At 45.9% G+C, this 12,677-nt stretch overlaps 1 protein-coding gene across 3 annotated transcripts in view; it reads right to left on the minus strand.

Moving 5' to 3' along the window:
- The window catches only part of ahr1b (aryl hydrocarbon receptor 1b), a 75,840-nt gene that overhangs the window by 14,145 nt on the left and 49,018 nt on the right, over positions 1-12,677 (minus strand). For all 3 annotated transcript variants that reach the window (XM_021608871.2, XM_021608872.2, XM_036983015.1), the window contains 2 exons: positions 11,875-12,008; positions 3,914-4,116 (listed from right to left, as the gene is read on the minus strand). In XM_021608871.2, the coding sequence (XP_021464546.2) occupies positions 3,914-4,116; positions 11,875-12,008 (337 nt within the window). The remainder of the gene's footprint in view (positions 1-3,913; positions 4,117-11,874; positions 12,009-12,677) is intronic.

Consider the following 12,677-nt stretch of genomic DNA (forward strand, 5'->3'; position numbering starts at 1 on the left):
ATCTTGCCAAGTAGGGCGTTTTCACAAGGCTAAAGTCACCATGTGTAAACTGCTGACCTAAACACTTGCGTGCAATTGGAGCAGAAATAAACTAGCGATTGTCCTTGGCAGCCAATTTAAAGTTATCTAGCTAAGTTACTTTAGCCAACGTAAGACTAACATTAGATAATGTGTACGGTCAGTTCACGCGCCACAATATATCATAACGTAACTAACTTTAACTATATAGTTCAGTTTAAAACCGCCAAACGTTGGGAAAACTGCCACTCTAATCACATTCATTTGCATTGTACAGACCAAGTTACGGTAACGAGGTAGCCATATTTCAGACAGGATAAACCCTGCAGTTAGTTAGTTACGCTGCATTTCCTCGACTAAGAACAACCAAGACCACAAAACATAGCCAAGGAAACAAATTGATTTGTTAAGAAACAGGGAGTGAGTTATGTTGAACCGCATGTAGTAAATGGTTGAACCCCAAACACACACGTAAACAGAACCTCGGTTGTGCATGCTTACCAGACAGACTGACAGCATCGCTGTTTCATAACACTTGTCGAATAAATTCCTGCTCCGGCATAAACTGTCTCTCTTGCCGTCTTGACATTTATGATCCAAATGCGCGCACACAGTGTCAAATTACTTTTCTGTGTGTTCACAGAAAATGTCAAATCGCCATCCACAAGTAAAACGTAGTGAGGGTGCTGCACCAGGTTAAAACAACATCAGAATCATTGCTTGCTTAGTGAATTTCTGTGTGCCAGTCAGTCTCATAGACTATATGTAACATAGTAAATGTAAATCTGGCACACTGAAATAAGTATCTTATGTTACGTTTGGTATGGTTACATCAGACAGAAGGTTACTTAAAGGAGACTGTACCTAAATCTCTATTTTTCATGTAAATGGCATGTACTCAAAAACAAACCAAATCACAAAACAAGTGTATGGATTCTTCTATAACATGCCATCACAAATAGAGATTTACTTCAGAAATAGGAAAAGTCTCGAGGGTGGAAGAATGGGCGTATAACAAGGATGTCTAGCAACTCAAACATAGTTTAAGTCTCATCATGGACAATTTTAGCTAACTGCTTACTACTTTTTAGCTACTTTGCAACTACTTAGCATGTAAGCTAACCCTTCTCATAACCTTAAAACCCTTTAACATAACTCCTAAACTTAACCCTTTAACCTCACTCCTAACCTTAAACCCTATCCTAGAAAACGTTAGGCACCTAGCTAACGTTAGCGTTAGCCACCTAGCTAACATATTGCAAATTAATTAGGACATATCTAGACAATTCTTCATTTATAGTTTTGACAGCCCCCTCCCGACACACACACTTATTTACATTTATTAGGTGGTCTTGCTAGAACAGAGGAGAGATCAGCTCTCACTCTCAAGGAGGAGGTTGTTGCACTCATTCGTGAGATGCACGCCATCCCTCCCTTGGTTTTTGCCTAAGCACTACACAGATGATTCAAATAACCAACTCATCATCAAGCTTTGATTATTTGAATCAGCTGTGTAGTGCCTGGGCAAAAAAACAGGGGGGGGGGGGGGGGGGGGGGCCAGGACCAAGTTTGGGAAACCCTGCCCTACGGTACTGCCCAGGGACATTGTGATTTATGACAACATTTCCGATTGTGGGCATGGCCTGTAACAGAGATATGCAAACACCAGCTGGTTGACAGAGCGCTGGGCCATCTCTATGCGCTTGTTGATGTCCTACTCCCACTGAAACATCCAACTCCTCCACTGTGTGATGTCAGTGTAGACCACTGTTGTCCTGGGAACATTTGGATGACGACCTCCTGATCAGCTCGCGTCTGACGCACCAGGGCTGTCCCCTTTATGTGTCCCTAGTCATTTCCACCGAGGTGGATGACTATGATATATTCACGGTCACACCTTGCTTTGGCGAGAAATCATTTTTCAGAACCCTTCCATTGCGGACAGCTCATCCATATTTTGTGCTCCTGTAGTCATCTAGCCAGCTACATTGTGTAATCGCATAGTAAATATTGGCTTGAGTCTTTGTTTCCTTGCTCTTGCCAATTTGCTTTGAGCAATGATAAGTAGGAGTATAAACTGGGATGTTATCAATAAATAAGGAGAGCATGTGTTATGCTGTATTATAAACTGGGTGGTTTGAGCCCTGAATGCTGATTGGCTGAACGCCGTATACCACCGGTATGACAAAACATTTATTTTTACTCTTCTAATTACGTTGGTAACCAGTTTATAATAGCTAGCTATAAGGCACCTCAGGGGTTTGTGGTATATGACCTATATCCAGGCACTTTACATTACGTTGTGCGAAATAACAGCCCTTAGCTGTGGTATATTGGCCATATACCACCCCCCCTCGGATCTTATTGCTTAATTATGTTGTATAATAATGTTGCATAATCACCTTCCAGTGTAAAGAACATGGAAATAAAATGTAAAAATATATATTTTTAAGTGAGAATAAATAGGCATTGGTCTGAAGCCAAAAAAGAAAGCAAATTCACGAGCACCCATGCTCTACCAAGGTTTTCCAGCACACAGCTTTCACCAACTACAGTAGCTATGTTGATATTGTACTTCAAACTATGTATCATTTGGCTGTATGTATTTTTAGACCTAGGCCTGTTGTAAATTCGTATTATTGTTGCTTCACCATCTTTATTGCAAAAATAAATACAAGTACAAACATAACTTATATGAAACACAATTGGTTCTGAGCTTATGTCAATATTACACAATATTAACGGTTACAGAAATCAGGCATGCAGACAGGCTCTAACTATCTGAGCTACTATGTCCAACGCACGTATACCTTTAGTCCGTCCCCTCGCCCATACCTGGGCGCGAACCAGGGACGCTCTGCACACGTCCACAGTCACCCTCGAAGCATCGTTACCCATCGCTCCACAAAAGCCGCGGCCCTTGCGGAGCAAGGGGAACCACTACTTCAAGGTCTCAGAGCGAGTGACGTCACCGATTGAAACGCTACCAGCGCGCACCACCGCTAACTAGCTAGCCATTTCGCATCGGCTACACACGCACCACCTGTTGTTATGTTGGCCACCTACACCTAAAACAGGATGTTATAATGATAATTTATTTTTAAAGACATGTTTTGCTAAAATAAAGGTTTTAGCAAATACAGGCATGCACCACATTACTACAAGACGAAAGAGCTCAATCAAGCCTGATGGTCTTGTAAGTATAAAAGCAAAGCTTTCTTTCATTTTATAAAAAAAAGCATGAAAAGGTAGCATAATGAGAACTTCTCACTGTGGTGTGTGAAGAATCAAATACTTTACCTTGCATGTGGTACAAATCACATTATTGTGGAAGCACCTCCTCCAAGAGCATGAATTAGGCTGTTTGAGAAAGTTTGAATCCTATTCAATCTGCCTACACATAGTTTGAAGTACAATACCAACATAGTTATTGTAGTAGGTCAAAGCTGTGTGCTGGAAAACCTTAGTAGAGCATGGGCGGAATAGGCATTGTGGTGCTCGTGAATTTCCTTTCATTTCCGGCTTCCTTTCCTTTTCGGCTTCAGACTATTCTCACTTAAAACGCTTTTTAGTTGTGTTTTATTAGAGACAGAATATGGACAGAATAATCATTGCAAGTCTATTATACAATAGGACATCAATGGCAGTGAAAACATGTTTGAATTACCACTACTTCAAACATATTATAGCCACATGACAAGAAATTGCTCTTCACAGTAACAAACACCCTAGCAACACCCCCGCAGGCAAAACTGGCTGAAATGACCTCATTACAACCAGAATACAACTAATTATGTTTTTAAAAGGGGTTCTAATGATGTTAATTCAACCAGCTATAACGGGTGGAACTTTAACAACATCCCATCATAATAAGACTGAAATAGTGTGGGCATACTTGGCATCGCAGGCCATGGGGGTGAAGTCCAGCTTGTGTTTGGTCCTGAAGATCATGTTCTTGGTCCTGATCTCCAGGATGGATGGAGGTTGGAGGGGGGTAGCGATGGCAAACAGGGCCAGTTGGGGGGGCACGTTGCCGCCGTCATCCAGCCGGCAGTTCTGGCCATGCAGGAACTTCAGACGGCCTTGGAGGGTCAGGGCCTGGGGAGAAAAAACAAAGAGCTGGTTGGTCCAGGCTTTCTCATACAGTATTTGTTCGGAAACCAATAGCCGAGTAATGAACGAGACTTGGGAGGATAGCAACGTGAAACGACAGTATCAAATCAAATCACATTTTATTTGTCACATGCGCCGAATACAACAGGTGTAGTAGACCTTACAGTGAAATGCTTACTAAAAAGTAAGTGATAAGAATAGCAAATAATTAGAGAGCAGCAGTAAAATAACAATAGTGGGGCTATTTACAGGGGGTACCGGGAGTCAATGTGCGGGGGTACCGGTGTCGAGGAGTCTTTGACAATTTTTAGGGCCTTCCTCTGACACCACCTGGCATAGAGGTCCTGGATGGCAGGAAGCTTGGCCCCGGTGATGTACTGGGTCGTACGCACTATTCTCTGTAGTGCCTTGCGGTCGGAGGCCGAGCAGTTGCCATACCAGGCAGTGATGCAACCCGTCAGGATGCTCTCGATGGTGCAGCTGTAAAACCTTTTGAGGATCTGAGGACCCATGCCAAATCTTTTCAGTCTCCTGAGGGGGAATAGGTTTTGTCATGCCCTCCTCACAACTGTCTTGGTGTGCTTGGACCATACCACCCTGCATACCACTGCTGGCTTGCTTCTGAAGCTAAGCAGGGTTGGTCCTGGTCAGTTCCTGAATGGGAGACCAGATGCTGCTGGAAGTGGTGTTGGAGGGCCAGTAGGAGGCACTCTTTCCTCTGGTCTAAAAAATATCCCAATGCCCCAGGGCAGTGATTAGGCACCGCCCTGTGTAGGGGGACGTTAAACGGGTGTCCTGACTCTCTGAGGTCATTAAAGATCCCATGGCACTTATCGTAAGAGTAGGGGTGTTAACCCCGGTGTCCTGGCTAAATTCCCAATCTGGCCCTCAAACCATCATGGTCACCTAAGAATCCCCAGTTTACAATTGGCTCATTAATCCCCCTCCTCTCCCCTGTAACTATTCCCCAGGTCGTTGCTGCAAATGAGAATGTGTTCTCAGTCAACTTACCTGGTAAAATAACAGATAAAATTGAATGTTATTTTGATGATGTGGACGCCAAGGAACTTGAAGGAACTTGAAGCTCTCAACCTGCTCCACTACAGCCCCATTGATGAGAATGGGGGCGTGCTCGGTCCTCCTTTTCCTGTAGTCCACAATCATCTCCTTTGTCTTGATCCCATTGAAGAAGAGGTTGTTGTCCTTGCACCACACGGTCAGGTGTCTGACCTCCTCCCTATAGGCTATCTCATTGTTGTCGTTGATCAGGCCTATGACACTGTCGTGTCATCGGCAAACATAATGATGGTGTTGGAGTCGTGCCTGGCCGTGCAGTCATGAGTGAACAGGGAGTACAGGAGGGGACTGAGCACGCACCCCTGAGTGGTCCCTGTGTTGAGGATTAGTGTGGTGGATGTGTTGTTACCTACCCTTACCACCTGGGGGCAGCCCATCAGGAAGTCCAGGATACAGTTGCAGAGAGAGGTGTTTAGTTCCAGGGTCCTTAGCTTAAAGCGGCTTGGTGCCCACGATACGGCCATTCATCTCCATCACAGCCTTGGTGGCCTCCTCGGGGGAGGAGAGGGAAACAAAAGCCTTTGCCTCCGGCCGCTCTCCGTCATCACCTTGGCGCTGATGATTGTTTTCCAAATGCAGAAAACACCTTCCTTAAACGGTTATCATTAAGGGCATCATCCAGGTTCTTTACAAAGAGATTTATACCTCTGTATTTGGCCTTGGGGTCATGCTTCTTCTGCCCAAACTTGAGTTTCAGCAACGTCAGGCACTCTGCTTTCTTCTGGGCACGGCCTCCCGTTTAGCTCCTTCCTGCATATCTCGTTCACGGCTCTCTGTGCATCCTCATGCCATTCTCGTCACAAACTACCTTGCTAGAGTAGATGTCTCCAAATGCTGAGAAGGTCTCGTACAGGTTTTTGTTTGTTATAGACTTCTTGTCCAGGTTCCTGATGAAGATGTTTCCCACCCCACTCTTCCTCAGGGTATGGTCAGGATCAGACCTCATGATGCGCAGATATCTTCCTTCAAGCATATCATTGCTGAACATGAGCAGGGCACGCTCAGCATCGTCTGGCTGATAAAAGTTAAAGTAGGCGTACCCGAGGGAACGATGTGTAACCCGATCCCTACATACAAGGACAGAAACGGTTGGTCCAGCCTCACTCAACATCTTGTTTAGGTCTGCTTCGGTGACGTTTTGGTGGAGGTCATCAACATACAAAGAATTAATTTTTGGAGATTTTGGACCTAATTCACACGTTATCGAAGCTAGATCAAGAGCACAGAATGACAGGTGAATGAACAGCTGTCACGTGTTTAAATTCTCCGGAACTGACTTGTTTGTGATGTCATAAGTGATGTAGCGTCAAATGCAACTCTGATGTGCCATCTTCCCTTTATTGCATCATAGTCATGTAGTTTACAGGATTTAGATCGCAAACAGAAACATTTCCATTTTAAACACATAAATACATGATACATGTACCTCAATCTGTATTTTTTTTTTTTACAGTTTGGGAAGTCAGAGAGAGATATATAGACAGAAATTACTATTATAACATCAACCCAGGATACACATGGCAAACACTAAGCATGTCCTCTTCATCGATGGATAAAAGTATGCCAAATAATTTAAATAGAAAACTAGTAGGTTTGAATGATTGTTATTGTCAAATCGTGCAGACTCACGTTAGAGGAATAGCATTTGGTTCACAGTCGTTCCACCTTCAGTGAGAGGTTGAATGAGCAATACCCCTGTAAAACTGAACCGTTTAAAAATTTAATCGAGCTCTGGGTCAGTCAGGCTTGCTATTTCTATCTGTGTGTATACTACAGTGGGGTGTTATTCATTTGTGTGCGGTAAAGAGAGCTGAGGAGTGTCAGGAGAGAGTGAATGCTTCAAACAATCTTCCGTAGCCAACCACAGCAGTCTACTCTAGAGAGAGACTAGGACTCTCTCCTCGCTCTCCCGTTCAAATGCATAACATATTCCTCTGCTGCCTTTGTGACAATGAAGATGATATCACGTGTGCTCACTTCTCAGTGCCTGTTTCTCAGTGTCTGTGCCTGAAACAGTGCCTGTTTCTCAGTGTCTGTGCCTGAAACAGTGCCTGTTTCTCAGTGTCTGTGCCTGAAACAGTGCCTGTTTCGTTTCTCCCCGTCGCACGCAATCAGCATTATTTACAACAGTCACCTCTAGAAAGAAGAGAGAGAGAGACACCCACACAAAGACAGAGAGAGAGAGAGAGAGAGAGAGAGAGAGAGAGAGAGAGCAGAAGATGAGAGAGAGAGAGAGACAGAGAGAGAGAGAGAGAGAGAGAGAGCAGAAGATGGAGAGAGAGAGCCCAGTCTTAATGGCTGAGCCTATCTTTGAGCCTGTCTCTCTGTCCCTCGCTAGGCTGGCTGGAGGCCCTTTGATCACACTGTAAACATACAGGATCCCCTGTCATCCCCAGCCATAACCCAGCAGGCCATGACCCTGCTCATCAAATTGCTAATTAGAAAAGCCAGGGAAGCCTTTGCATGTGGACTTTTGGACTGATAAAACTTTCAGACGCTCCTCCTCCCCTGCCTGCAAGAGCCCCAGAGGGACAGTGTAGAACTACACTAATTTACAATGAAACGCACACGCACATCCACACACTACACTACAGTAGAACCATCCATCTATCTCCATCATGTAGATGCGTGGTACACCTTGATAACAAACAATTCAGAACAGCAGTGCACGCAGGTCTCACGATTCGCTGGGGGAGGCAGAAAGTCTTATTTATATTCATAGTAAGTAACCGACATGTGACATGTCAGTGTCAGGCTCGCTCTGAGCTCTTTGTGTGACATGACAGGACAGGACAGGATGCATCGGAGAAGATACTTAGAGAGCTATGTTATGTTCTGTTCCTTCTCCGTGGCCTGTTTCCACGGTAACACACCAGTCCCTCCACTGACAGTGATGAGTGTCATGGAGCTAATGAAAGGGAACTTCTTCTTCTGTCCCTGTTAAAACGTCAGGACGTAGAGCTAATTGGCTTTGAGCAATTACTAGGAGTTGAGGTGGGATGGTATTTTGAAGTTCACGCCTGCTCTGTGGATTTCTGCTTAAGCTGCAGGTTAGGAACATACTGGACCTTCAGGTTAGGAACATACTGGACCTTCAGGTTAGGAACATACTGGACCTTCAGGTTAGGAACATACTGGACCTTCAGGTTAGGAACACACTGGACCTTCAGGTTAGGAACACACTGGACCTTCAGGTTAGGAACACACTGGACCTTCAGGTTAGGAACACACTGGACCTTCAGGTTAGGAACATACTGGACCTTCAGGTTAGGAACACACTGGACCTTCAGGTTAGGAACATACTGGACCTTTAGGTTAGGAACATACTGGACCTTTAGGTTAGGAACACACTGGACCTTCAGGTTAGGAACATACTGGACCTTCAGGTTAGGAACATACTGGACCTTCAGGTTAGGAACATACTGGACCTTCAGGTTAGGAACACACTGGACCTTCAGGTTAGGAACATACTGGACCTTCAGGTTAGGAACATGCTGGACCTTTAGGTTAGGAACATACTGGACCTTTAGGTTAGGAACACACTGGACCTTTAGGTTAGGAACATACTGGACCTTCAGGTTAGGAACATACTGGACCTTCAGGTTAGGAACATACTGGACCTTCAGGTTAGGAACACACTGGACCTTCAGGTTAGGAACATACTGGACCTTCAGGTTAGGAACATGCTGGACCTTTATGTTAGGAACATACTGGACCTTTAGGTTAGGAACACACTGGACCTTCAGGTTAGGAACATACTGGACCTTCAGGTTAGGAACACACTGGACCTTCAGGTTAGGAACATACTGGCACCTTCTGTTTATGTAATGAAGGTCTGGACTTGCTACTACTAGGTTATGAATGACCACGGAACCAGAAACAAATATTGCATGCGCTGGTCAGCTAACAGTGTGTCACGAGAGATTACAGCACAGACGACCAGGATGAACTAATGAAACTACTGTATGTGTGTCAATTCACTGGGACATGCAACTGTCAAACCAGCAAAAGCAGAATTATTTGAGCTTGATTTGTGTGACAGCTTGAATCTCCTACTGGAATATTGATGGGGCTGTGTCTCCCGCTCAAAGTCGGTCTCCAGTGCAATCTTTGTGGAGATAACGTTGCACATGAGTGAATGTCGACGCAAGACATTCTCACAGGAAGAAATGGCTTTTTCCTGAGACAAACGGTAGCCTCCTAAGATTTCATGGCCTACTAGCTGACGGATTCAAACGACAACAAGAACCGTGCAAGGACTTGTGTGTTTGAGATCGAGACGACAGGCATTATTATAATGAACAATGTCATGTTGAATATTGTCTGATTTATAAAACAAGAACGGGGAGAAGAAAAAAAAGAACATTATCATTAATGCACATGCCTCTCTTTTACTTTCTATAACAGCTGAATGCTCGAGGGCGAATGTAATTAGAGTTCACAGAACTTCAGCAAAACGAGGGAAAGCAAAAAGGATTCAATTAACTTGTTCATTATCCTTCTACTAGAGTCAGATACAATACAACATGCTGTATGTAATAAAACCCTCATATAATACGAACATGATGTTTAGGAGGGAACCGATGACCCCCGGATGAGACTTGGACCACGTCCTAAATGGCACCCTATCCCCAATTTAGCACACTGATTTTGACAAGAGGTTTATAGGGCTGTGGCAAAAGTAGTGCACTTATATAGGGGGTAGGGTGTCTTTTGGGACACACCCTTTGTACAAGGCTGAGGGGGCCTTGAGGGGAGACGGAAGTCATTGAAGATTATAGAGGACATGCAAGGAAGGGATAAAACACCAAAGTACTGTAATGTAACTGGACACCGTGTCCTCCGCTCTGCGTCCTCTGTAGTGATTACGTCAACAATTCAAAGATGAGATAAAAATGGTGCACAAGGTTTACGAGAACGGTAATTGGAATTCTTTTCTTTCTTCTTCTCCTTGATGAGTTTAAGTTGGGCCTCATCCTCCCTCCTCCCCTCAACTAGCCTCTCCCTGACTCTGTCCACCCCTCCTCTGCTCTCCCTGTTTCCTATTTCTCCTGCTCCTCTCGGCCCGTATCCTCTCACGCGAGGCCAGGATGGTGTGGTGGGTCTTATGGCCCTCTCCTCCCATCTCCCCCTAGCACTTGTTCATTGATCCTGCTGGGCATAAGGTGAGGTGCAATGATGTCAGGAATCTACCCTCAAATAGCAATAGGATTACCAAAACAATGTTATGGAAATTAGTCCGAGACAGACCCTGGGCTTACCGCTCACGCAAATGACCTCCGCAGAGATGAGAAGTACCCCAATCTTACTCTCCTTTCTTCTTCTTCTTCCCTTCCCCCTCCCCTCCCGTCCCCAACCACCAGCCCCCCGCTACTCTGCACAGTCCTGATCTGTACTGGTTAAGACGGAGAGGCTAGAAGGAGCGGAGGGGGCGAGGGGGTCATGCCACGGTCTCCCCCTTGTGCTCACCGGGCAGGAGGTCCCGCTCTGACACACCCACACCACGAGCCCTGCATGCCAGCTTTAACAGAAAACACAGGCTCTCACAGCTCTCTGAGTATGCTATTTTAACTGCACACGGACTATCCTGCAGGCCCCTACAGCAATACATTGACTTGTATGTTACTGTGTTCTAGCCCAGTCTCTCTCTCTCTCTCTCGCTCTCTCTCGCTCGCTCTCTCATCCAGCACAAACCTTTTGTCTGAGGAGAAGAATGAGTCCTTTGGGAGTCCTCGAGCTACTCTGACTAAGCAAATTCCTCTCTGGTTGCTCTCCTCCAGATTAAAGCCCTTTCCCCACGACCCTGTGGCTCTTTAAGACGGATTACCGAGGGTGGGTAGTGGCTTCTGATCCCGCCGTGGTCTGAAGTGGTACGACCCCACGCTGACCAGGCTAATAGGCTCTCTATGGCTCTCTAGCTACTGTAGCTGGGAGAAAATAGTCTCCTTTGGCCTCAGAGTGCTGGGATGGTGACGGAGAAGTGGAGAAAGGGGGTGATAGGGTAGGGGGAAAGGAGTGGCCAGGGATAGAAGGGGGGAGGTAGGGGCTGGGAGAAAATAGCATCCTTTGGTTTGAATGGGGGAGGTAGCCCTTGAAAGTAGAATGCTCAGAATTCTGCAGAGGGAGGATAGGAGGGGGGACATAGGGGGGTGGAGGGGATTCTGTAGTTCAGGGATCAGTAGTGGAGGGTAGCTATGGGAGAGGAGGGGGGGTTCAGTAGCACTGTAAAGCGCCTGCCTCTGGGGCTCTCTGGCGGGAGTCGGGACACCCCACGCCAGGAGCCAGACTAGAAGTGTCTGGGTATTCCCAGGCCTTTGTTCTTGTACGGCTCAGCCTCCCTCAGTACAGTCATGGGACACAGTCACAGTGGCACTCTCTTCTAATAAAGCTGAGGTGTGATCTGACACACACACACTTGTAGATGTACGCACGCAAGCAAGAGTGCAGTACACATGGAAGTAAGGACGATCGCACGCATGCCTTCTTCCTTATATACATGCATACACAGACCATAAGTCCAACAATGGTTGTCTTCAATGGAGGGCAAATCTCTAACATGAGCTCAAACATCATTGCAAGAATAATCTTCCCAAAAGGAGACATGTCAGTCTCCAGTACTCCTGTGTGTATGAGGTTGAGAGAGGAGGAATATGATTGGTTACAAACCAGGAAGCCAGAAGAGTTGTCGAGGAGACAGCGGAAGCGACAGACGAAGTTCCTTTCCAGGAAGGAGGAGTTCTCTGGAGGCAGCTGATCGGGGTTATAGGTCACCAGGGACGAGCTGGGGACTGGTTTTCCATCTGAGGAATAGAAACAGGACAAGGACAAAGTCAAATCACTATATTCAATGGCAACTTTATTTGTGGTCTATTAATATGTCTGTTCAACAGGGTTCCGATGCTCCTAGAGTACGGTATGTTTGGCGAGTGTGTGTATGTGCATGTGTGTGTGGGTGTGCAGCTCTAGTCTGTCCCTCCCTCTCTCCATTCCGTGCCTGTTCTAAAGTACCACGGTGACGCTACGGTAGCTAGCTCTAACCCCTGCCTAATTAAAACAGACGGCTGTGTGTGTTCTAACATTTACCCTCATAGTCATGGAGTGCCTGATAAAGGTCACCTCTCTCTCTCTCTCTCTCTCTCTCTCTCTCTCTCTCTCTCTCTCTCTCTCTCTCCTCTCTCCTCTCTCTCTCTCTCATCTCCTTCTCTCTCTCTCTCTCTCTCTCATCTCCTTCTCTCTCTCATCTCCTTCTCTCTCTCATCTCCTTCTCTCTCTCTCTCTCATCTCCTTCTCTCTCTCATCTCCTTCTCTCTCTCATCTCCTTCTCTCTCTCTCTCTCTCTCTCTCTCCATGCTCTTCCTCTGTCCCTCTCCCATCTCCTTCCCTCTCTGCACAGAGCTCCGCTGGGGAAATTGGGGTCAGCTGTTTTTAGGGAAAAGTTAGCCCATTGGGTGTGAGTGACTTCAGGCTGA

The sequence above is a fragment of the Oncorhynchus mykiss genome, chromosome 7, assembly GCF_013265735.2.
Source record: "Oncorhynchus mykiss isolate Arlee chromosome 7, USDA_OmykA_1.1, whole genome shotgun sequence".
NCBI classification, from domain to species: domain Eukaryota; kingdom Metazoa; phylum Chordata; class Actinopteri; order Salmoniformes; family Salmonidae; genus Oncorhynchus; species Oncorhynchus mykiss.